The sequence below is a fragment of the Sus scrofa genome, chromosome 1, assembly GCF_054392235.1.
Source record: "Sus scrofa isolate SSC_HxYL_T2T_F1_AM1 chromosome 1, Sscrofa_HxYL_maternal_Yorkshire_Landrace_v2.0, whole genome shotgun sequence".
In the NCBI taxonomy this organism is placed as follows: domain Eukaryota; kingdom Metazoa; phylum Chordata; class Mammalia; order Artiodactyla; family Suidae; genus Sus; species Sus scrofa.
The window spans coordinates 192942668-192969778 of NC_139383.1; the positions used below are offsets into that span (position 1 = coordinate 192942668).

The 27111-nt window shown below is 36.6% G+C and overlaps 1 protein-coding gene across 11 annotated transcripts in view; it reads right to left on the minus strand.

The window, feature by feature from the left end:
• TXNDC16 (thioredoxin domain containing 16) overlaps positions 1-27111 on the minus strand; it is a 99798-nt gene that overhangs the window by 25444 nt on the left and 47243 nt on the right. For 6 of the 11 annotated variants that reach the window (XM_084981231.1, XM_021102006.2, XM_084981228.1 and 3 more), the window contains 7 exons: positions 19176-19342; positions 18734-18794; positions 15660-15783; positions 11809-11952; positions 10948-11007; positions 6063-6231; positions 5370-5506 (listed from right to left, as the gene is read on the minus strand). In XM_084981231.1, the coding sequence (XP_084837357.1) occupies positions 5370-5506; positions 6063-6231; positions 10948-11007; positions 11809-11952; positions 15660-15783; positions 18734-18794; positions 19176-19342 (862 nt within the window). Of the gene's footprint in view, positions 1-5369; positions 5507-6062; positions 6232-10947; positions 11008-11808; positions 11953-12093; positions 12244-15659; positions 15784-18733; positions 18795-19175; positions 19343-27111 lie in introns of those variants that run through there. The other 5 variants (XM_084981225.1, XM_084981217.1, XM_084981222.1 and 2 more) reach the window with 3 other exon arrangements.

Genomic DNA, 27111 nt, shown 5'->3' on the forward strand with positions numbered 1-27111 from the left:
CTGACTGAAAAATGAGCACAGGACAGAAATACAGTCTCCAAAGAAGAATCACATAAAAAGATGCTCAACATGACTCATCATTAGAGAAATGCAAATCCAAATTACCATCAGTCATCATCTCGCACCCATTGGATGGTTACTATCAAAAAAAGAAAAAAAAAAAGTAACAAGTATTGAGGAAGTGGAAAAATTAGAACCCTTGTATACTGTTAGTGGGAACAAGGTGCAGCTACTATGGAAAACATTATGCTTGTTCTTCAAATAATTAAAAATAGAATTATCAAATGAGGGATTTCCTGTTGTGGCTAAGTGGGTTAAGAACCCAACTAGTATCCATAAGGATGTGGGTTCAATCCTGGTCTTGCTCAGTGGGTTAAGGATCCGGCGTTGCTGTGAGCTGCGGTGTAGGTCGAAGATGCGGCTCAGATCCTTATTAATGCGTATGTGGCTGTGGCCAGCAGCTGCAGCTCTGATTTGACCACTGGCCTGGGAACTTCCATATGCTGCAGGGGTGACCCTTTAAAAAAAAAATTATCATATGAGCCAGCTATCCCACTTATGGGTATATGTTCAAAAGAATTGAAAGCAGGGTCCTAAAGTGGTATCTGCATATCCATATGCACAGCAGTATTATTCACAATAGCCAAGAGGTGGAAGTCAACAGCCAAGTGCCCGTCAACAGATGAATGGATAAATAAAATGAGTTCTATACATAGATAGAATATTATTCAGCCTTTAAAGGGAAGGAAATTGTGATACAGGCCACAACATGGATGAACCCTAAGGACATTATGCTGAGTGAAATTAGCCAGTGAGGAAAAGACAAACACTGTATGATTTGACTTTTATGAGATACCTAGAGTGGTCAAATTCATAGAGATTGAAAATGGAATGGTGGTTTCCATGGGCTAGGGAACAGGGAAATGGAGTTACTATTTAACATGTAAAGAGTTTCAGTTTTACAAGATGAAAAAGTCCTGGAGATTAGTTGCACAACAATATAAATACAGTTAATGATTAAGATGGTAAATTTCATGTTAGCCATTTTATCACTCACAATTTTTCAAAAAGAATATTCAAAGCAAGAAGACAATACAGAGTAAGAAAATATTATAAATTAAAGCAAGAAGAAAATTCAGGTGACTATTAACTGATAAGGATGATAGGATTTTCTACAGTTGAAAGCAATGGAAGACATCTCAAATTAAACTGCTACATATAAAATTATTAAACAAAGCCAAAAAGCAAATAAAGGAGGATAAAGCAAGAATAAAATGACAAAAGCTTAATATCTTTAATACAAAAAATTTTCATAGTAATTCCTTAGACAAGCACTAAAACCTTTTAAAAAAATAACATATAAAACATACATAACAATATACAGAAGACAAATATATTATCCTGTTGGGCATCCATATCCCTTCAACAGTCTAAAACCTACACAAAGACTCATAAATAAAAATACTTTTTTACAAGAGAATGGATATATTTATATGTATGACTGATTCACTTTGCTGTACACCTGAAACTAATACAACATTGTCAGTTAACTATAATCCAATAAAATTACTTTTTAAAAAATTCTTTACTGGGCTACAATTCAAACCTCAGTAACTTTAAGGAAATTGAAATCATATAAAGCATCTTTTCTGACCCACAATGCTATATGACTGGAAATCAACAACAAGAAAAAAACTGCAAAAAAAAAAAAAAAAAAAAAAAAAACTTGTGGAGACTAAACAACATGCTACTAACCAACCAGTGGATCACTGAAGAAATCAAAGAGGAAATTAAAAAATACCTAGAAGCAAATGACAACAAAGATATGACACTCCAAAACCTATGGAATGCAGCAAAAGCAGTTCTAAGAGGAAAGTTTATAGCAATACAAGCCCACCTCAGGAAACAAGAAAAAGCTCAAATAAACAAGCTAACTTTACATCTAAAGCAGCTCAAGAGGGAAGAAAAGACAAGACCTAAAGTTATTAGAAGGAAAGAAATCATAAAGATCAGAGCAGAAATCAATGAAATAGAAATGAAGAAAACCATGAAATGAAGAAAAGCAATGAAATGAAAAGTTGGTTCTTTGAAAAGATCAACAAAATTGATCAACCCTTAGCCAGACTTATCAAGAAAAAAAGAGGACCCAAATCAATAAAATCAGAAATGAAAAAGTAGATGTTACAATGGACATCACTGAAACACAAAGGATCATAATATACACCAATAAAATGGAAAACCTAACAAATTCTTAGAAAGGTACAATCTTCCAAGACTAAACCAAGATGAAATAGAAAAGATGAATGGACCAATCACAAGAACTGAAATTGAAACTGTGATTTAAAAACTTCCAACAAACAAAAGTCCAGGACCAGATGGCTTCACAGGCGAATTCTATCAAACATTTAGAGAAGAGCTAACACCTCTCCTTCTGAAACTATTTCAAAAAATTGCAGAGGAAGGGATACTCCCAAATTCATTCTATGAGGCCACCATCACCCTGATACCAAAACCAGACAAAGATACCACAAAAAAAGAAAACTACAAGCCAATTTCACCGAGGAACACATATGCAAAAATCCTCAACAAAATACTAGCAAACCACATCCAACAATACATTAAAAGGATTGTACATCATGATCAAGTGGGATTTATCCCAGGGATGCAAGGGTTCTTCAATATCCACATATCAATCAGTGTGATACACCACATTAACAAACTGAAGAATAAAAACCACATGATCCTCTCAATAGATGCAGAAAAAGTCTTTGACAAAATTCAATACTCATTTCTAATAAAAACTTTTCAGAAAGTGGGCACAGAGGGAACCTATCTCAACATAATAAAGGCTATATATGACAAACCCAGAGCTAACATCATTCTCAATGGTGAAAAGCTGAAAGGATTCCTGCTGAGATCAGGAACAAGACAAGGATGTCCACTCTTGTCACTACTATTCAACAGTTTTGGAAGTCCTAGCCACAGCAATCAGAGACGTAAAAGAAATACAAGGAATCCAAATTGTAAAGAAAGAAGTAAAACTATCACTATTTGCAGATGACATGATACTATACCTACAGAACCCTAAAGACTCTACCAGAAAACTGTTAGAGCTTATCAATGAATTTGGCAAAGTCACAGGATATAAAATTAATACACAGAAATCGACAGCATTTCTATACACTAACAATGAAAGATCAGAAAGAGAAATTAGGGAAGCAATCCTGTTTACCATCACATCCACAAGAATAAAATACCAAGGAATAAACCTACCTAAAGAGACAAAATACCTGTACTCTGAAAACTACTAAACACTGATGAAAGAAATCAAAGATGACACAAATAGATGGAAATACATACCATGCTCTTGAATGGGAAGAGTTAATATTATCAAAATGATGATACTACCCAAGGCAATTTACAGATTCAATGCAATCCCTATCAAATTACCAAGGACATTTTTCACAGAACTCGAACAAAATATTTTAAAGTTTGATTGGAAGCACAAAAGACCCAGAATAGCCAAAGACATCCTAAAAAAGAAAAATGGAGCTGGAGGAGTCAGGCTCCTGGACTTCAGACTATACTACAAAGCAACAATCATCAAAACCGTATGGTACTAGCACAAAGACAGAAATATAGACCAGTGGAACAGGATAGAAAGCCCAGAATTAAACCCACGCACCTACAGCCAACTAATCTATGACAAAGGAGGCAATAACATACAATGGATAAAAGACAGCCTATGATAAGTGGTGCTGGGAAAACTGGACAGCCACATGGAAAAGAATGAAATGAGAACACTCCCTAACACCATACACAAAAATAAACTCCAAATGGATTAAAGACCTAGATATAAGACCAGACACTATACAACTCTTAGAGGAAAACATAGGCCAAACACTCTCCAACATAAATGATGGCAACATCCTCAGATCCACCTCTTAGAGTAATGACAATAAAAACAAAAATAGAAAAATGGGACTTAATTAAACTCAAAAGTTTCTGCACAGCAAAGGAAACCCTAAACAAAACGAAAAGACAACCCACAGAATGGGAGAAAATCTTTGCAAATGAATCAATGGACAAGGGATTAATCTCCAAAATTTATAAACACCTTCTGCAGCTCCATACCAAAAAAAAAAAAAAATGGGCAGAAGATCTAAACAGACAGTTCTCCAAAGAAGACATACAGATGGCCAAAAAAGATGTCCAACATCACTCCTCATTAGAGAAATGCAAATCAAAACCACTATCAGGTACCACCTTACACCAGCCAGAATGGCCATCATCAAAAAGTCGACAAACAATCAGTGCTGGAGAGGGTGTCAAGAAAAAGGAACCCTAGTACACTGTTGGTGGGATTGTAAATTGGTGCAACCACTGTGGAAAGCAGTATGGAGATTCCTCAGAAAACTAAATATAGAACTACCATTTGATCTAGCAATTCCACTCCTGGGCATCTGTCCAGAGAAAACCATGACTCGCAAAGACACACGTACTCCGATGTTCATTGCAGCACTATTTTCAATAGCCAAGATATGGAAACAACCTAAATGTCCATCGACAGAGGAGTGGATCAAGAAGGTGTGGTACATATACACAATGGAATATTACTCAGCCATTAAAAGGAATGAAATACCGGCATTTTTAGCAACATTGGATGGACCTAGAAATTATCATGCTAAGTGAAGTCAGTCATACAATGAGACACCAACATCAAATGCTTTCACTGACATGCGGAATCTGAAAAAAAGAACAGACTGAACTTCTCTGCAGAACAGATACTGACTCACAGTCTTTGAAAAACTTATGGTTTCCAAAGGAGACAGTTCAGGGGGTGAGGGGATGTACTGGGGTTGTGGGATGGAAATCCTATAAAACTGGATTGTGATGATCATTGTAAAACTGTAAATGCAATAAATTCATTGAGTAATAAAAAAATTCTTTACATATAGGAAAAAAGGAAATAATAAATATTATTTGTTGGCAAACAGTTAAACGAATTATGATATATTCATCCAATCAAATATTATATAGCCATGATGTTTTTTGAAGAATATTAATCACATAGAATGATGTACCCACTTAATGTGAGTAAAACACTAACCTAAATGCACTGTACTAGCTCAATTACATTAAAATGTAAAGTTAATGTGTAGTACATAAGTACACAGAAAAAAAAGAGGGAAAGAATTACATTAAAGTTTAACAACTCTAAATCATTACAGACTTATTTTTTCTTTAAACTTCTCTGTATTTTCAAAATTCTCTATACTTTAAAAAGATATTAATTCTTTTTAAAAAAAAAAACTAGTAAACAAGTTTTCACTATATATTACATAACTTAAATGTTTAATTCCACTTACCTGTTTTCATGGTTGGACTAAAAAGCCCCAGTACTGACAGAGTGGAATAGGAGATTACGTCTTTAAATAATTCCCCACTTAAATATTCTTCTGCTTCTTGGACAGACGTTATGTTCACTGGGCATGAAATCCTGCTGCTGGATGAATATTTAACTATATTCAAAATTAATTTTTAAACATACTTTTCAGCTTGTGAAAATATAACAAAACATATAAAACTTAGTATATTCCACAGGATAACATCTGACAAAATAAAGACAATTAAATACTATTCTAAACAAAAAAAGCAACCTCTTTAAACAAAATTTCTATGTTCCAAAATGATGGAACATAGCTAGGCTCTCCTCATCAGTGTTTATCCTGTGATCTCAACTCCCACCTCCTTAACCTGTTCAAAGTGTGTCAACAAAATATGGAAATTAGAAGTCTCAAAGACCTAATTTTTTTTTTTCCTTTTTCTTCTAAGGGCCGCCCCTGCGGTATATGGAAGTTCTCAGGCTAGGGGTCAAATCAGACCTGCAGCTGCTGGCCTATGCTACAGCCATAGCAATGCCAGATCCTTACCCCACTGAGCAAGGCCAGGGATCAACTCACATCTTCATGGATACTAGCCGGGTTTTTAACCTGCCGAGCCACAATGGGAATGCCTAGACCTAAAATTTTAAAAACCTCAGTGTGAAGCTGAATACTTACAGCTGGATAAATTTCAGGAGGTCTTCAGTTCCTAGCATGCCAGCATAAGATACTGGGTTTTCACCTCCCTTGTACATCTTTACAACAGGAAATTCAGTAACATTTTGCTCAGTACAGACATGAGACCAATCTGCACAGTTTACTCTAGTAAGCAGCATACTGGATGTGCCTAAGAAAAAAGGAAAATGCATATTTTATAAATGTTAATGTAGAAAACTCAGTTGTTGAGAACTGTCTCCAACTTCTCTGAAGCATGAAACACTCCTGCTAAAACACTCTCCTCCCTTGATTTTTTGCATCATCTTCCCTTGTTGGTGCGCCATCAACACATAATCTCTAGCATCTCCTTTCTGGTCCCTTCTGCAAGCTCTTCTGCCAGTGGAGTCAGCAGTTCCCAAAGTGTCAGTTCAAGCCATTTTCTCTTCTTCTTCTACACTCTCCTCTAGACAATCACAATAATCATCACAACCTAATAAATCCTAAATTTATAGTTTTGGCCAATGCTCCTCCTTAAAGTTCCAGACCCATGTATCCTTACTGCCTTCTCTAGTTCCACAAACTCAAGATGTCTAAAACCAGATACGGTTTCCTTCCTCTGCATAGTGGTGAACACTGCCATTGTGCATGACTCAGAAAGCAGTATCATCTTTCATTCCTCCCCATTCCTAAAAAACTCCACACATCTAATCACATCAATCAGCATGCCCTTCAATCTGACCACCCAAATTTTAAATATCTTATCTATCTGTCCATTTCTCTTTACTGCCACTACCTAGTCATCATTTCTCCTAATCCATCTCCCTGGATTCAATGTCGCTACATTAAAGCTAAGGATATCTTTTCAAAACTCAAACGTATTTTGATACCAGCCCACCTCCACCAATCTCTGCAGCCATGTCTTTCTCACAGATCTCTGCTTGAGTAACCACTTCAAGGAATCTTCCTCTGACTCCCTGATCAGATTCTTATGCTCTTACAGGACCATGCTCTTTTCCTCATCTCATTGTGTAGTTACATACTCATCTGTGTTGTATGATTAGAGCTCCCTGAGGGTAGGGACTCTGTCCTTTTTCCTCATCACTAGCTTTCCAGCACCTAGAGCTGTGCTAACACATGAAACACACTAAATATGTGTGAATAAACTACACACATGGAACTCACCTAGGCTTCACGTACTCCTCCTGTCTAAATATTATAATTTCTTTTTAGCCTAAGAAGGCACATAGTGAAACCCCAAAGGGAAATTCCTATTTGTTCTATACCAATACTAGTTGACCCTTGAACAACACGGGTTTGAACATATAAGTGGTTATGTGTGGATCTTTTTCAATAGTAAATACTGAAGTTCTACATTATCCAAGCTGGGGTGAATCCATAGATGTGGAACCTTGGATATGGGAGAACCACATATACAGAAGGCCAAAATCTGTTATATTTGGATTTTCTACTGTGTGGAGGGCCAACACCCCTAATCCCTGTGTTGTTTAAGGGTTAACTGTATATGTAAAGTTCTCCAAAACATGTAAATAATTAGGTGGAAAGATACCAAAAACCAAAATAACAAAGAACCACACAACTCAGCTACTGACAGGAAGGAATAAATTCTAGTAAGAGGAAACTTCAACAATATTAGACCAAAGAAGGAATCTTTGTATAATGATTTAGGATATAACCTACCTCTATGATTAACATTGTGAAATGCAATATTTTAATATTTTATCGCCAAGTTTTTTAGTACTGAAAATTTATTTTTACATTTTTTTAATTTTTATATTTTAAATGATTCTAAATTATAACTCATAGATGCAATAACTTCTTGCCCTAGAAGCAATTTGTTTGATAACAAAGGCAGGGTCTAGTCTGTCTTATTCACCCCTATAAACCTGCTGTAGCACCATGTCTGTTACACAGTATATGCCCAATAAAAATCTGTGAAATGTATCCTGATTATATCTCTTCATGAACAAATTTTCAATGTTAACACTGTATATATATGAATATTATATGAGCATATAAACAAAGATAAATCCTTATCCTTCTAAAATGAGATTCCACTCTATAAAGTTCTCTTAGCTTTCATTTTAATCACTTAGTCAATAAATATCTAGTGGTGCTTGTACTGGTGCTTGTTCAGATAGTGTGTTACATCACGTACAGCAACCCAAATATGGAATATGGTGTTATTACAAATGTTGTTGTATGTTGTTCTTTCCCGGCAATAAGCATCCTCAGTGGGTCTACCACTGCTAAAAATGTTATTGTTCCTTTGTCACTGCAGTCCAAGTTGAAAACTTTGATGTTATCTTTAAGATTGAAAAACAAATATCAATACCTATCATTAAAAGCTATGAGACTACTTATATTGAAGTTACCACATATTTTATGTTCTTTCCTATGATTTCAAACTTAATCATGTTTCAAATGGAATGGTCTAATATTCTAAGATGACTGTATAATTACACTCCACATTCTTTATCAATGCAGCAATTTCAAATAGGGATCCTAATTTAAAAGAAAAAAACAAACTCTTAGCTACAGATACCATATAATTATAAAAACTTTACATTTGCTGCCACCTTGTGACTGAATATAAAATATGCTTCAGCCTCTAGGACTAAGAAATGAAGTGTCTTCTTCCCAAATCAACATAAAAGAATATAGGATTAATGCCCAAAGTACTACAAATTTTTTATAATTTACAAAATTACAGTATAGACTTCAACAGAGACACAGAAAACTATTGCTACCTATATCATGCATTTCTATATTAAGCCCTACAAACTTTAAAATAATCCACTTATCTGATATCTAATTATTAAAAGGATTGTTATTCATAAAGAACATACTAATCAAAAAAGGAACTCCTTGGGAGTTCCCATCATGGCTCAGTGGTAACAAACCTGACTAGGATTCATGAGGATGTGGATTCAATCCCTGGTCTCAATCAGTGGGTTAAGGATCCAGCATTGCCATGAGCTGTGGTATAGGTTGCAGACTTGGCTCTGATCTTGCATTGCTGTGGCTGTGGCATAGGCCGGCACCTGTAGCTCCAATTTGACCCCTAGCTTGGGAACTTCCATATACCCCAGGTGCAGCCCTAAAAAAAAGAAGAAGTCCTTGGGTTGGTTACCTGCTTTTTTATTCCACAAACCCATACTACTCAAGAGTTCTTGCATTGAGAGGTATGTTTTTATTTGGTCATTAATAGAGAAGAAAGTAAGAGAATCTCTTTCCATTTTCATTTGGTATTTAACCAAATGGGTTGCGGATAGGGAGAGAATTCTACTATTCAGGGACATTATCCAATTACTATTTCATTATTTCCTTTCTTTGAATTATTTACCAATAAGGCTGGAAAAATGAAGAGAAAAAACTTAAATCTGTCCACAGATTGCAACTATAAAGGAGAATCTGAAATAAATAACACAATTTGCTTTATTAAAAAAAAAAAAACTAGAGCTCACAGTAACTACAGACTTAATTACCCCTTCACTTGGGAAATGAAATAATCAAAAGTTGAATCAAATGTGGTCAGGAAATGAATGGAAGAGAAATGGTTCAAAAATGATTTTTTATATCTCTGATGTTTTTATTACTATAGAACATGTAACACTTAGGGCTGACTTTCTGGAGTCAATTTCTTTTTTTTACAGTTATGAAAACACATTTATTATTAAATGACTATGGGAAAAAACTCTGTTCTACTGTGAGTCTATAACTCTGCTCCTAAGGAGTCAATTTCTTGAGTTCACAAAAGTCCCTATATAAGCTGGAGCCAGTACACATTTTCCACTGAATAAAACAAAATTTATGAAACACTACTATTTCAGCTTATTCATTTACTCAACAATTATTAAACATCAGATACTTTGTAACAAAATGCAATGCACCAAGTCCAATGAATTAAGTATAAGGCACACTATCCACCCATCAGGTATTACTAATAATGAAAGAAACTATAAGTTAGTGCCCCAAAAAAACTAAATGGTGGATCCATTCCTAGAGTAGCCAAGAATAAGGCTATTTAACCATAATAGCTTTCATTAATAAGAAAAACAGAGTAGGAGGAAATCATATTAAAGATACAAAGCATGATATATTCTGTCTTTTTCAAATTATTACAAGACATTATACTTACCTAATCTATCACTCCCTCTTTACTAACAGGCCTCCCTACTTCTTTTGTCTTTGCTGGGATGATGGCAAAGACATCTTGAGTCCATCCCTCGAATTCTTATTTATCTACCATCAAAACAGGGGTTTCACAGAGTACTTAAAGTAAAAAGATCCTGGGAGTTCTCTTGCGGTGCAGCAGGTTGAAGATCTTGCATTGTCCCTGCAGCAGCTTGGGTCACTGCTGTGGCAAAGGCTCAATCCCTAGCCCAGGAAATCCCACATGCTGTGGGCTCAGCCAGAAAATAAATAAAGGGTACATTTGAAAAAAAAAAAAAAAAAAAAGATCCTGGATTTTTAAGAAATACCCTACCCATGAAGAGCTAACTTCAAGAACATTGGGATCTTGGATCCTTCATTAGACTATGAGACTGTGGAATCATCTATCAATTTTTTATTTAATAGTATTTAGTATTTATTTAATAATATTTAACAGTAACAGGCACAGAGTAGGCACTCAATAAATGTTTGCTGAATTACTGAATTCAGCCAAAAGTGTTATAAGATTAACTATGTAGCTACAAGGCAGTTTTATAAAATGAATACTTCACAAAATTTTGAAACTTATGGTTCATCAACTTATTAACCTCAGAGACATAAATATAATAGTCTGAAATTTTATGTGGTTTTCTACACTTTAGCATGCCACAGTTTTACAAATAGCTATAAGCTCAGAATCAAGAAAATAAACATGCAAACCACTGTATAATACCTTTCAACTTAACTGCCACATCAATATAGGACTGCAGAAGTGCCATGGACACTGCTTGCCCTACATAAAAATAAAAAATTAAACAGATATTACAATATGTTTATCTCTAAAGCAACCACACTTATACATAACAAACATAAAGATTTATGGGGAGATCCTATCGTGGCACAGCGGAAACAAATCCAACTAGTATCCATGAGGATGCAGGTTTGATCCCTGGCCTTGCTCAGTGGGTTAGGATCCAGCGTTGCTGTGAGCCATGATGTAGGTCACAGGCATGGCTTGGATCCTTTGTTGCTGTGGCTGTGGCTAGCAGCTGTAGCTCTGATTCGACCCCTAGCCTGGGAACTTCCATGTTGCCCTTGTGGCCCTAAAAAGCAAAAAAAAAAAAAAAAGATTTATGGGGCTTCTTAAAATTGTTGTTTCTTTACAAGAAATATTCTCATATGCGTACTCAATATTATCCAAACATTTAAAAGGGTGTGACATGTAACTAATTTTCTACATTCATACTGCAAGGAATACAGTTGAATAGCTATTATTTGCAGAGAAAAGCAACATATTGCCTATAAATCCATAATAATTGTTAGTCTATTAAAATCTTTAGCCTGAATAACAATAATTTTTCTATATTAATAAGCTTAATATCTAATTTAATCATTAACTTTCAATTTGTAATTCAGATACATAGTCAGTTTTACAACCCCAGAATCAGCTAGAAGTAAATGATTCCATGTGTTACATGAAAACTATGTCATTTCATAATGTGCAGTAACAGAATACAAAATGAAATCTGCAAAACAAATTCTTTAATCGTCTTAATACGAAACAGAGTAATCTCCTCTAAAGGCTCATACTCACAAGCAGCATAGAAAAGCACTATGCTATCAGAAGACGTCACTGTCGCATTAAATGTCTCTTCTGTTAGTTCCACCGTGAGTTCCAAAGGTAACTGTCTCTTCCTATCTCTGTAAACAGTTTCTGCCACTTCATCATCTTGAATACCTAAAATGTTTGTGGAGGAATTAGTATAAATATAAATGTAACATTAATACAGGCAAGCATATGAAAATTTGTTACTTTATAAACACTTCTGAATTCATAACTACCTTAATATTTTAAAGGTATGATATTTAGAAAACTTACCAGTTTTCTGGCTTCCCATCTTAAACGACTCTGAGATGTTTTCTGATGCAGAAATTGTCAAGTTTTAGTCAATTCCAAAACAGATTACTTAAACTTGTCAGGAAATAACAGAAATATTGCTGTTTTGTTTCTAATAAATATATCAACATATAACCCCCAAAAGTCCTACCATATATATTCAATAGTATTTCTTACTACATGCCAAGCACTGTGACAGACACTAAGGAAAGTAGTAAACAAAATAGACATAGTCCCTAACCACTCAGAGCTCGTATCTATGGAAAAGGCAGTCAATAAACTATTCACTAAATAAAGGTATAACTATAAATGTGATCAGTTTAAGAAGATACAGTGAGAGACTGTAAAAGGGAAATTTAGAGTGAAAGACCCAACATCTACCAAGGAGAGAATCGATAAAGAAATGTTTTAGGCAAAGAGAACAACATGTGCAACGGCTCTGAGACATAAAAGAGCTTAGCATATTCTAGGTACTGAGGGAAGGCTCATTAGACAAAAATAAGACAGACTGAAAGAATAACATGAAGAAACTGTAGGCTGGGCAGCGGCTGTATCAGAAGAGGCCACGTGAGCCAAGAATTCTGGATTTTATTCTAAGTGCACTGAGTTACAGATGGATTCTGAATATGTAAAAACTTTTCATTCATCACAAAACATAGATGATGTTACATGTCAATTAAATCTAAAAAAACACTTTTCATTAAGATAGAGAGATGGGGGGGAGGGAATGGGATGGATTGGGAGTCTAGGGTTAGCAGATGAAAACTGTTGCATTTGGAGTGGATGGCAATGAGATCCTGCAATTGGACTATATCTCTAATCACTTGTGATGGAACATGATGGAGGATAATGTGAGAAAAAGAATGTATATATATGTATGACTGGGTCACTTTGCTGTAAGGCAGAAATTAACAGAACATTGTAAATCTATCATAATAGAAAAATTTTTTAAAAAAGAGAAAGATAAACCCACCCATCTACCCATTCATCCATTCATCATCCATCCAAGGATTTGCTAAAAAAAAAAAAAAAAATTTGAACTGAATTCATAAATATCCTGTTGAAAGTGTATACAGATTGTATGGTAACACTCGCTATTCTAACTTGACTAGAAAGACAAAGCTTCTTAGAAGAACTGACACTAGTTGAACATTAAAAGAAAAAGAAAGCTCATGGAGGCAGTAGGGGCATATGGAGTAAAAGGAACAGCGTGTAAAAAGGTACGGTGGCATGTAAAAGCATGATGAAGTTGGCAATCTGAACACTGACAGAATATCTCATTGTAATTAAGAATCATTAACTTCGTAGACGTAGGAATAGCATTAATTATGTTAATTTTAAAAAGAGACTCCTTAAATTCTGAAATACACAAGGAAATATTTACTTTTTGGGTTTTTTGTTTGTTTGTTTTTGTCTTTTCCAGGGCCATGCCCGTGCATATGGAAGTTCCCAGGCTAGGGGTCTAATCGGAGCTAAAGCTGTAGGCCAAAGCCACAGCCACAGCAATGCCAGATCCAAGCCACGCCTGCACCTACATCACAGCTCACAGCAATGCTGGACCCTTAACCCACGGAACAAGGCCAGGGATCCAACCCGCAACCTCATGGTTCCTAGTGAGATTTGTTTCCGCTGCGCCACGACAGGAACTCCTAAGGTATTTTAAATACCACATGCCATGACACTTAAAGTTATGCCCTCAATACCAAAATCAATAAAGGCCAATTTACTCTATGCTTTTCCTTATTATGCACATATTTTCAATTTCCTGCCAGGCTACTTTCATTTCACAGTCCATCCTTTCTTCTCATATCTTATACTAATACCTCCTTCCCTATTCTCTTAACAAGCCACCTTCATTTGTAAACTTATTCGCTCCTCAGCCCTATCTTTCATCTAGTCATCAGTATATGTATACTCTGTTTAATTGTACATGTTTATTTTTTATATTCTCCTTTTGTAGAATCCAGTCCAATTTATTCTGACTCATCCTATGCCCATTTCCTTTAAAGGACATTTTTCTCTGTATTCCACTCTAACATGGTAACAAACCCTTTCCAAACCTTCATCTATTTTTTCCTATATAATGGGAATGAAATGAAAGTGGGAGGGAAATCATGTATAAGGGCATGACATCATACTATAATGGGTCAATATGGATTACAAACATATGAAGTTAAGACCAAAAAAATAAAAGCCCCAAACAAACAAATAAGACCCACTACCAAAAAAAAACTATGAGACGAAGCTGTAAAAGAAACACCAGAGCTGGGTTGGGAAGAGAAAAGACAGGAGAGAGCTAGAAAAAAAAGGAAAGCAGCACCAGAGGGCAAACTAAAGCCAGAGAGTCAGGAACTAATATAGGGGATGAGACAACAATGAAATTTTGAAACAGGCAACACCCACTGAGGACAAGAATCTCTTTAAACTAACACGTGGATGATTCCTCTGACTCTGAAGGTTAGAATGCATGAGCCATGATAGGAATAGAGCACGAAGCAAGAGGAGAGAACACAGGTCTACCTATATCATGATGATGCTATAGAGAACTCTGGCTCAAATCACAAGCAATTCTAACCCCCTTTATCAGAAAAGAACTAGAGCAGTGCTCAAACCAAAAAGCTGGTCACTGGAAACAAAGCTCAGAGCCCTTATTAAATGTATAATATAGATATTGTTCATCATAATAAATGGACCTCAATAAAAGAATCTGTAAATTACTTCCTCTTAGGACTTGCAATATAAAAAGGGCTATATAAAAAGTATTTACTAAATGGGACTCAGGATAAGAGTACTACACAAAACATTCAAGAATGCACAGGGCATCTCTGCCTTAGAAATTTTACAGACCAATAGAGGAGAGAGAAAAGTAAATGAGCAATTTCAGAACAGGATTGTCATTATAAAAGAAGTATCAAGAATGATAATGATCTGAAGATTCCAAGTCAGAATGCTCCACCACATGTTATCTGTGTGACCTTGGGCAGAACACTTAACTCTGCTCAAACACAGATTCTTCATCTACGAAATGAAGGTAACATCAGCTAACTCAGAGGATATCTATCAAAGTAAATAATGTGTGGGAAATAGCCTTGAAAACTAGAGAATACTTCAAATCTGTAAGCAATAAGAGCAATTAAAAAAAAAAACCAGAAATAACAAGCTAACAAGAAGTATTAAAATGTTATTGAACTTACTCCCTATATTAACAATCAGACTCATTTACAACTACAAATATACCTATATTATAATTTCATTCCTAATATTATTCCTAATGGGAATAAAATTAAAACATCATGATTTGGCTCCTGGGTCCTTTTTAAACATGAAGTAGACCAGTAGGGCTGAAAGAACTGATGTGGATGATAAAGGCACAGGTGTGAAAAGCCACATGTCTGACATTTAACAATGAAAGGTATCACAATAAGCAAAATATAGCATCTTTACATCTTTTCACCTAATCAACTTGCTAAAATGTGGTTCAAAATTAACTTCTTTAGGATGCTGGGGAGAAATGGGAGGGGAGAGTGAGCATCAAAAAAACATATTACCCATATTTGGACCTTCCATGTCACCGACTTCATCTTCTTGTGTTTGAGCAACATACATATTACTTTCCACACGGGATACTATTAACTCAACATCATTTAATACCAGAAATTCCACTGGCACTCCCTAGAAATACATTAATTTTAAAAGATATGACTAAAATACAACAAAGCATTTTAATATAAAGATGTTTGACTTGTTTGACACTAAAATAAAGCAAAACCTCTGAACTTCAATTTTCACATTAAAAAAAAAATCCAAAAAAGGGAAATTAACTCCACAATCACTATTTTTTTTTTTGGTCTTTTGTCTTTTTAGGGCCACACCCATGGCATATGGAGGTTCCCAGGCTAGGGGTCCAGTCCGAGCTGTAGCTGCCGGACTACACCACAGCCACAGCAATGCTGGATCCTTAACCCACTGAATGAGGCCAGGGATCGAACCTGCAACCCCACGGTTCATAGCTGGATTCATTTCCCCTGTGCCACAATGGGAACTCCCCACAATCACTATTAAAAGTATCCAAAGTATATGTCATAGAAAGATAGTGTGTGCTACTAAAAAACAGAGCAAAAAAAAAAAAAAAAAAAACCCTGAAAGTCTCACTTGCTTCTTGTCATAAATATATTATGCTGAAATATGAAACATTTTACACCTAACAGTAAGCCCTATCTCAAAATAAAACAGAAATATATATAATTTTACTTTGAACAGGACCAAAATTACTTTTATAGTCTATAGAAATATTCAAAATAATATTTCACCTAAAATAATTCTGCTAAAAAGTTCAATTGCCTATTTAGCCATAAACATAAAAAAACCCTATCTGCCCCCAGGTATTTTAAGAATGCCAAATTCTATTCTATTGAAATTATTCCATTAAAATTTCTTTCGCTAAGGCTCAGCCAAAACATTGTTAAAACATAGAATTTTAGGCCACCAGTTAATTTCAATAAATTATGCTTGCTGCAATCTGGATAAAACTCGAACAGATGAGGAATGGCTTCTTATAGATGAGCAAAGAAAGTAGTTTCTTGAGAGGGAATCCACTCCTGGTGAAGAGGCTATAAAGATTATTGAAATGGCAACAAAGGATTGAGACTATTACAAAAACCTAGTTGATAAAAACAGAAGCAGGATTTGAGAGGACTGACTCCAATTCTGAAAGAAGTTCTACTGTGGGTAAAACTCTATTAAGCACTTTGAATGACAGAGAAATCATCTGCGAATGGAAGTTAATCAGGGCAGTAAATTTCATTGCTGTCTTACTTTAAGCAACCACCACCCTCATCAGTCAGCAGCCATCAACATGGAAGCAACACCCTCAACCAGCAAAAAAAAAATCTTATCTCCCTGGAGGCTCAGATGTTAGTATTTAGTATTTTCAGCAATAAGGAACTTTTTAACTAAGGTATAGACATTAGGTTTTTTTAGACATAATGCACACTTAATAGACTAAGTGTAAATATAAATTTTATACGCATTGCGAAACCAGCATGAACTTTAATTCTTGTATAAAACCTACTTCCCAATAACAAATATAGTAATTTCCTATTTAAGGATCTTTATCTACTAGCAAAAAAATTAAAAATAACTTTAGAAAGTATTCTTTCCATTACCTAGTCAAAAAGCAGAGCATACTATCCCCGCGATATGCATATTTGAACAATATTACAGTTCTCAAAGTATTTTCCTACCTGCTCTTACAAAATTTCTTGTAAGTGAGAAGGGGGAGGTCTTATGACTATTTCACAAATGAGAAAACTGAGCCTGAAGAAGTTAATTTATTTATCTGGTCCCAGAACTAGAAGGAACAGAATCCAAGTATTCTGATTCTTAACCCAGTATTCCTGCCATAGACTATACAAGAGAATTTAAGTTTAAACTGACAGTTTGTAAACATATCAATAAATTTTTAGCATATGTATAAAATATTTAGAAGATGTTCAGAATTAAAGAGTTCTTAAGAAAAATTTAAGGAAAAAGAGACAGTAGTAGAAATTTACAAAGGAAATATAAATGGCCAATAAAACTTCAAAAGGTCAACCTCACTAGTCAAAGTTATCAAAGACATGCAAATTAAAACAGGAACTCTTTTTGACTGGGTCACTTTGCTGTACAGCAGAAATTGACAGAACACTGTAAATCAGCTATAATTGAAAAAATAAAAATCTTAAAAGAAAATAATTAATTAATTAAAATTATGTTTTTAATATTACTCCTCAGTACTGGCAAAGATGTATGAAACAAGGAATTCCAAACTCTGCTAGTAAAACTACAGCCTTTCTGGAGGGAAATTTGACAATGTATTTTAGAAGTCTTAAAAATTTCCATTTTCAGAGTTCCTGTCTTAGCTCAGCAGTTCAATACCTGGCCTCGCTCAGTGGGTTAAGTATCCGACATTGCGGTGAGCTGTGGTGCAGGCCACAGCTTGGATCTTAAGTTGCTGTGGCTGTGGTGTAGGCTAGCAGCTGCAGCTCCGATTTGACCCCTAGCCTGGAAACTTCCACATGCCACAGGTGCATATGGAAGGGAAAAAAAATTCCATTTTCTTTAAGAAAAAATTTACTTTCAGAAATTTAGCAAAAGAATCAGTGAGGTCCAAAACAGTGTACAAAGGCAGACATCACAGCACAATAACAAGTAATTAAATATAACTGTAGGTGAAAAGTAGGATATATATAGCATGATCCTAAATTTCTTTAAAAAATATACACATACCATATATACACTATATGCATTTACATAAACATGCACAGAGAGAAAAAGATTAACAAATTTAAAAAACACACCAAAACATTAACAGCAATTATCTTTCTTTTCTTTTTTTTTTTTTGTCCTACCCTCAGCATGCAAAAGCTCTGGGGCCAGGGATCAAACCCATGCCACAGCAGCAACCCAAACTACAACAGTGACTACACTGGATCCTTAACGTGCTGAGCCACTGGGAACTCCCAGCAATTATCTTTGAATAGCACCAATTCACAAAAATTTCCTATAATAAACATGTTACTTTAAGACCACATGTAATAACTCCCTTTATTTAACATTTAGAACAATATATAAAATGACTGACCTCTTCTGCTCTTTTGAAGATGACATTAGCATCCTGAGGAATGTCCACCTCCAAAGAGTCCCTTTTTCAAAATGGAAATAAAAGTTTTATATTTTAATCTCAAGAATAATAATCATCCAGGAGGTTAATCTTAAATGGCATGGTAAGTACTTATACTAAAAGAAGTTTATGAAAAAAGATTACAATTTAGTGAATCTGAGAAATTTTACACATATAGACCAGACTTCTACTCCCTATCTTAACTTACATCTTTGTTTAGCAAGGTTTAAAGGTATAAATATTAATCAAAGTGACAACTGAAGACTTTAGCAACTGGTTCTAATTATATTAGAATCTATTAGAGATTTGGGTTTATTTACAAGTGGAGAGACTACCATATAAGAAAAATATTACTGTCCTGATAATAAATACAATGGAGTGAATATTTCATGTTTAAAAATACCTTAACAAGAGTAGAACTCCTGCTTTTCCCAGAAGACGCCAAGCAACCCATTCTGCAGTTTTTCTATCGGCTTCATATGTAGCTTGTCGACTAACAATAAAAACCAGTGGTAATCCTAGTTGGAGATGAACAGTTGAAACTTGCTGAGGATCTTCAGCAACTTCAGTCTTCATTTAGAAAAAGAACAAAATGCTTTTACTATGTGATAATAATGTTCCAACATTTGGATTTAAATGCTGCTCATTCTTTTTCTCTACATATTTTTAAAATTACAGTTGATTTACAATGTTGTACCAATTTCTGCTGTACAGCAAAGTGACTCAGTACATATATAATACATTTTTTTAATATTATTTTCCATCATGGTCTATCCCAGGAGACTGGATATAGTTCCCTGTGCTGTAGAATAGGGCCTTACTGTTTATTCATTCTTTTTTTTTCTTTTTTGGCTGCCCTGCGACATACGGACTTTCCAGGCCAGGGATCAGATCCAAGCCGCAGCTGCAACCTAAGCCACTGCTGTGGTAACACTGGATCCTTAACCTATTGTGCCAGGCCAGAGATCAAACTTGCATCCCAGTGCTCCCAAGACCCTGCTGATCCCATTGCACCACAGCAAGAACTCCTGTTTACCCATTCTAAATGTTACTGTTTCCACTACTAACCCCAAACTCACAGTACCTCCCACTTCCTCCCCCTTTCTCTCATGGCAACCACATGCTTATTCTCCATGTCTGTGAGTCTGTTTCTGTTTTATAGACAGGTTCATTTATGCCATATTTTAGATTCTACATGTAAGTGATATCATATGGTACTTATCTTTCTCTTTCTGATTTACTTCACCTAGTATGAGAATCTCTAGTTCCATCCATGTTGCTGCAAATGGCATTATTTTGTTCTTTTTTATGGCTGAGTAGTATTCCATTGTGTTCATGCACCACATCTTCTTAATCCATTCATCTATCGATGACATTTAGGTTGGCTATTGTGAATAGTGCAACTATGAACATAGGAGTGCATGCATCTTTTTAAATTATAGTTTTGTTTGGCTATATGCCCGGGAGTAGGATTGTTGGATCATATTTCTAATTTTCTGAAAAAACTCCACAGTGGCTATACCAATTTACATTCCCACCAGCAGTGTAGGAGGTAAAGCCCCTCTCATTCTTAGATATGAGTTAAAAACCAGTCTCTAGGAGTTGCCATCATGGCTCAGTGGTTAACGAATCCGACTAGGAACCATGAGGTTTCGGGTTTGATCCCTGCCCTTGCTCAGTGGGCTAAGGATCCGGCGCTGCCATGAGCTGTGGTGTAGGTCAAAGATGTGGCTTGGATCCCACATTGCTGTGGCTCTGGCGTAGGCCAGCAGCTACAGCTCCAAGTAGACTCCTAGCCTGGAAATCTCTATATGCCGCAGGTGCGGCCATAAACACACACACACACACACACAAAAACCAGTCTCTGAAACAAATCCAACATTAACAGAAATGGCCTCATGATTGTCTAAGTTTATGCTCCTGGTAGACCTATATAGTTTAAGTGTTATGAAACTAACAAATTTTATAAGGAGTTAAACAGAAAGTTACAACCATAAGGAATAAGCATACCATAAAGAAACAAAAAATAAATAAATAAAACTGTGGTAATGATAAACAGATATTTGAAATGAAACAGAATAGAAAACTGGAGTTCCCATCATGGCGCAGTGGTTAACGAATCCGACTAGGAACCATGAGGTTGCGGGTTCGGTCCCTGCCCTTGCTCAGCGGGTTAAAGATCCGGCATTGCCGTGAGCTGTGGTGTAGGTTGCAGACGCGGCTCAGATCGCGCATTGCTGTGGCTCTGGCATAGGCCGGCGGATACAGCTCCGATTAGACCCCTAGCCTGGGAACCTCCATATGCCGCAGAAGCGGCCCAAAGAAATAGCAAAAAGACAAAAACAAAAAAAACAAAAAAAAAAAGAAAGAAAAGAAAACTAAGTAACAGATTCTTCCATATAAGAATTTAACATATAGGAGTTCCCGTTGTGGCTCAGTGGGTTAAGAACCTGATAGAGTGTCCATGAGGATACGGGTCTGATCCCTGGCCTCACTCAGTGGGTTAAGGATCTGGCATTGCTGCAAGTTGTACTGCAGGCTGGCACCTGTGGCTCCAATTCAACCCCTAGCTTGGTGGGAACGTCCATGTGCTACAGGTGCAGTCCTGGGGGAAAAAAAAAGAATTTAACATATAATGACACATTATAGAAAAATGAGTAACATCTGAGTTGACATCAGCTTGAATACACACATCTAATTCCTCTCCCTTTAAAAATCCCAGGACAACTACAGCAGTAGGATTTTTCAAAAGAGATAAACATGTAAAGGAAGGAAAAGAGAAAAGGCAGCAAAATTCTGGAAGCTGAAGAACTGACTTAGAGAAACTACAAAGCAAAACCTTAAGAGAGGAAGAGCTAAGAAACAATTAAGTTTTAACTGTAGAATCCTAAAATTTCTCAGAAATTGTGTGCCTATGCCTGGCATCTCTGGAACTAGGAGAGAAATCCTGGAATGAAAATAGCAAGAAGGCTCTAAAATAAGGAGGAACAGGTAAAACCTTTGGAAAGCAATTATACCCCTAGATTCCCCTTTCCAACTCCATGAGTTTAGGCACCTGCCCTTCTCTCATACCATAAGAAATCTGGGGGACTTCAGGGACAGCTGAGAGTGTGAACATCAGGCCCAAGGCAGGGGGATTAAGTAACCAAATGCTGAGACTCCTTCCAGCCCCTCCCCACTCAGTTCCCAGAATGTAAGCAGCCAGTGGAAAACTGGAAAATTCTTTTCTGGGGATCTTGGCTAATCACAAGGAAAAGCCTAAAGATACTAACACTGAAGTTCACTAGAAAGCAGCCCAGATCCAATCACCCTCCAGAGCTCAAAGTTTATTTTATTTTATTTTTGTCTTTTTTTTTTTTTTTTTTTTTTTTTTTTTGCCTTTTTTGCCTTTTCTAGGGCCGCACCCACGGCATGCGGAGGTTCCCAGGCGAGGGGTCTAATCGGAGCTGTGGCCTCTGGCCTACGCCAGAGCCACAGCAACGCGGGATCCGAGCCGCGTCTAAGACCTACACCAGGAGTTCCCATCGTGGCTCAGTGGTTAACGAATCCAACTAGGAACCATGAGGTTGCGGGTTCATTCCCTGGCCTTGCTCAGTGGGTTGAGGATCCGGCATTGCTGTGAGCTGTGGTGTAGGTTGCAGACGCGGCTCGGATCCCACGTTGCTGTGGCTGTGGTATAGGCCGTTGGCTACAGCTCCGATACGACCTCTAGCCTGGGAACCTCCATATGCCACGGGAGCAGCCCAAGAAATGGCAAAAAAGACAAAAAATAAAAAATAAGACCTACACCACAGCTCACGGCAACACTGGATCCTTAACCCACTGAGCAAGGCCAAGGATCGAACCCACAACCTCATGGTTCCTAGTCGGATTCATTAACCACTGAGCTACAACGGAACTCCTGGAGCTCAAAGTTTACAGTCTTATCCACAATCTCAGAATTTCCAACCAGCTTTCTCAGCTTCATATTCTAAATCACAAATAAGGAGTAATGAGCATCTGAGGGAAAGCCTCTAACATAAACAGAAAAACAAGTAACGTGAAGGAAATGCAGACTATTTAGGAAGAAGAAAGGCTCAAAAAAACAACCACTAATAACCCCAGGAGATGGGAAGATACTGCTTCCATAAAGAAATGAAAAATAAAGATGAATAGGGAGTTCCCTGGTGGTCTAGTGGCTAGGATTCGGTACTTTCACTGCCACAGCCCGAGTTCAAACCCTGGCCTGCAAATTGAGATCCCACATCAAGTTGCTGCATGCCACAACCAAACCAAACAAAACAAACAGAAACACTGAATAAATCTGCCAGAAAGTACAGAAGAAGATAGATGGAAAACAGAAAAGACAATAAAATTGAGACTAGTTCAAGAGGTCCAACAATCATCACTGAAATAAACACAAGAGTTTCCAACAGCTGAAGGAACATGAGCCGCCAGACTGAAAGAGCCCAATGAGTAACCAATAATGGATTAAAGCAGATCCATAGGAAGATGCATCCTTGCAAAAGTTCCAATTATTAAGGATATTTTTTTTTAGTCTTTAAAGTTTCCAGAGAGAAATCTATATTTACCTATGATAGGCAGAATTCTAAGATGGTCCCCAAGATTTCTGGTGCACAAATCTTGTATAATCCTAAATCCTTGAGTGTGGATGGTACACATGGTACAATCATTCCTTTGACTGGGTTACATTACCTAAGACTATCAGCACAATGAAGCCAGACTGTCTGCTGGCTTTGAAGGAGAAAATTGCCATTTTTTGAGAGGGCCATGTGGCCAGCATCTGAGAACAGCCTGTGGGAGCTTAAGAGCTACACCAGCCAATAGCCAGCAGGAGGTGGGAACCTCGATCCTACAACAAAACAGAACTGACTCTGTGAAAATATGAACAGGTGGACCAGCCTGAAGGAGTAGAAAAGTCTGGTTTCTTCTTTGTGTATTTGGAGAACTCTAAATAATTCAGTATTAAAAAGTGAAAGAGGAGGAACAGGCAGCGAGGCTGGAAATCTAGCAAAGGGCCAAAGAATTAAAAACCATGTATATCATCCTAATAAAGTTGGACTTTACTCTGTAACTAAAATTGAAAACATTTAGGAATTGCAAAAATTATTTTAACAAGATCGTATGTGTGTTTTTATTTTTTAGTTTATTTATTTATTTATTTGTCTTTTTAGGGCTGTACCCGCAGCATATTGAGGTTCCCACGCTAGGGGTAGAATTGGAGCTGTAGCTACTGGCCTACACCACAGCCACAGCAACACCAGACCCGAGCCGCATCTATAATCTACACCACAGTTCATGGCAATACCCAGACCCTAAACCCACTGAGTGAGGCCAGGGATTGAACCTGCATCCTCATGGATACTAGTCAGAATCGCTTCTACTGAACCACGACAGGAACTCCATATGTGTGTTTTTAAAATATCACTCTACAAGCAATGGGGATTATGGACTTAAAGGGATTGAAATATCAGAATACAGACCAGATCGGTTGCTATTACTAAAACAGTATGTGAGAGATGGAGAAAACCTGGACTAAAGCACTGGCTCTTGGAATGAAGAATTCAAAAGATATTTAAGATCTAAAATTAGATGTAGGGGGAGTTCTCTGATGACCTAGTGGGTTGAGGCTCCTGCATTCTCACCGCTGTGGCTCTGGTTGCTGCTGTGTGGCGAACATTCAATCCCTGGCCCAGGAATTCCCATATACTGCCTGTGTGGCAAAAAAGAAAAAAAATACAAAAAAGAAAAAACAAGAGAGAACCTGAAATAAATGTTGCAACTCTCATTTAAATAAATAAATAAATAAATAAAATTAGATGTAGGAACCACTATAATGGAAAAAAATAAAAATCATGAAAGAGCAAAAAAAAGAATGGCATTAAAATAAAATTAGATGCAAGGAGGTGGAGGAAATGGGAATGATTTTCCGGGTTTCCGCCATGAATGAATGGATAGTAAATTAACCAAGATAACAGAGAAAGAGCAGATGGTAACGGACAACACATTAATGTCAGACATATCGAGCTTAAGACAGATATATCTAATTAGTAGTCAGATATATGGGACAGGAAATATCTGACCTGAAAATTCAGATTTGAGAAGTAGTGTTGTTAATGCCACAGAAACAGATGAGCGTGTGCTCCAAGCATCTATCACCATGTATGTAGAAAAGCACTCCAAAACCTGATGGCTTAAAAGCAATCATTTATTTTGTTCATATGTCCCCAAGCTCATCTCTGGTCCACACTGCATTAATGGGGCATTTCAACTGAAGGGTGAAGGTTCCACTTTAAAGATGGCTCATTCATTGTCTAGCAAGCTGTTGCCAACTCATGAGCTCAGCCAGAACTGTCAGCTTCAATTCCTCTTCACATGACTTCTCCTCAGGCTTAATTTCACAGCAAAGTAAGCTGGGTTTCAGGAAGGAGCAATCAAAGACAGCAAGGTAGAAACCCATGGCATTTTGTGACACATAGCCTCAGATGTCACATATCATCATTTTGGCCTTATTTTACCGGTCATGGTAATCTCAAGAGGCCAATCATGTTCAAGGAGAGAGGACAAAGACTGCACCACTGGATAGGCTGGTGATAAGGGCACATGATAAGATTTTAGGGAATGGAGAGTTCTTAATGCCACCTTTGGAAAATGTAATTAAAAGTCTGACGGGATAAGGCATGGGAACAGGGCTCAGAGAAAGGAGTGACTGTTCTGCAAGTGAGACAGATGTGCACTGTTGTAGTCAGTGGTCTGTTCTCTGGCTACAACTGCCACCCCTATCACAAGGAAATCACGCTTCTCTTCCAAGATTCCCAAGGCTCACCCCATCAGACTTTGAGATCAATGCAAACTCGTAAGATTGCATCATCTACGTTCAGGTCAGGTATAGAAGAGGTACCTTTAATGTGGTCTCTTGCATACAGCTCCTTGGGAACTGTTCCTCTTAATTTGAAAAACTTAATAAATTATTTGTCTCCAGTTACATTCTCAACAGACAGTGATGGAACAGGCCTAAGATAACCATTATATACACTCCTATTAGAAAGAGGAGAAAGTCAGGAAACTAAAAATAGAATTACCATTTGACCCAGCAATCCCACTTCTGGGCATCAATCCAGAGAAAACCAAGACTCAAGAAGACATATGTACTCCAATGGTCACTGCAGCACTATACACAATAGCCAAGACATGGAAACTACCTAAATGTCCATCGACAGAGGAGTGGAAAAGAAGATGTGGTACATATACACAATGGAGTATTACTCTGCCATTAAAATGAAAGAAATAACAGCATTTGCAGCAACATGGATGGACCTAGAATTATCTTGCTAAGTGAAGTCAGACAGACAATGAGACACCAACATCAAATGCTATCACTTACATGTGGAATCGAAAAAAAGGACACTATGAACTTCTTTGCAGAACAGTTACTGACTCACAGACTTTGAAAAACTTGTGGTTTCCAAATGAGACAGGTTGGGGGGTGAGGGGATGCACTGGGGGTTTGGGATAGAAATGCTATAAAACTGGGTTGTGATGATCATTGTACATCTACAAATGTAAAAAGAAAAGAAAAAAGAAAGGGGAGAAAGTGAAAGCACACAATAGTCACCCGCACACAAGGATTCTGAAACCTACCCAGGCATATGTTGCCAGTTTCTTGATTAGGGCCCAGTCCTACTCCCTAAGGGTTGTTCTCTCAGGATCCTGGTCTGCCTGCCAACTCAGCCTTTCTTATTTATGAAAAAGAGGAGCCTGTGTTTGTAGCTGAGTAGATTTCTCAGCCATTTCTTATCCATAGAATATAGGGGTCCAAAGACCCCTTTTCATTTTGTGCTTGTTTCTGTCCCTTTCCATACAAGCTGATATAATTCTTTTAAAAACCTGTGGTTCCTTAATTGTAAAGTTATAATCCATTTTATCAGACAAAAGACAGAATCATAAATATCTCTGATAGGCAGAAAAAGTAATAGAGTAGTACCAAAAAACTGCTAATAGTACCATTAATATTACTAATAATTGTATATATCTATAAAAATATTTAGATATATTTTATATAATTAGTATAAAATATACATAAATGACAGAAGCATTCATAATAGGAGTGAAATTACCAAATTTTTTCTCAAATTTGTGTATTTCTATTAAATTACTTAGAAATTTTCAAAAAAACTTATAAGAAAAAAAAGGATTATAAGATACGGCCATGAACCATTATACACCAACAAGTTAGATAAACTAGAAGAAATGGATAAATTCCCATAAACATACACCTACCAAGACTGAATCAAGAAGAACAGAAAATCTGAACAGATAACTAGTAAGGAGATTGAATC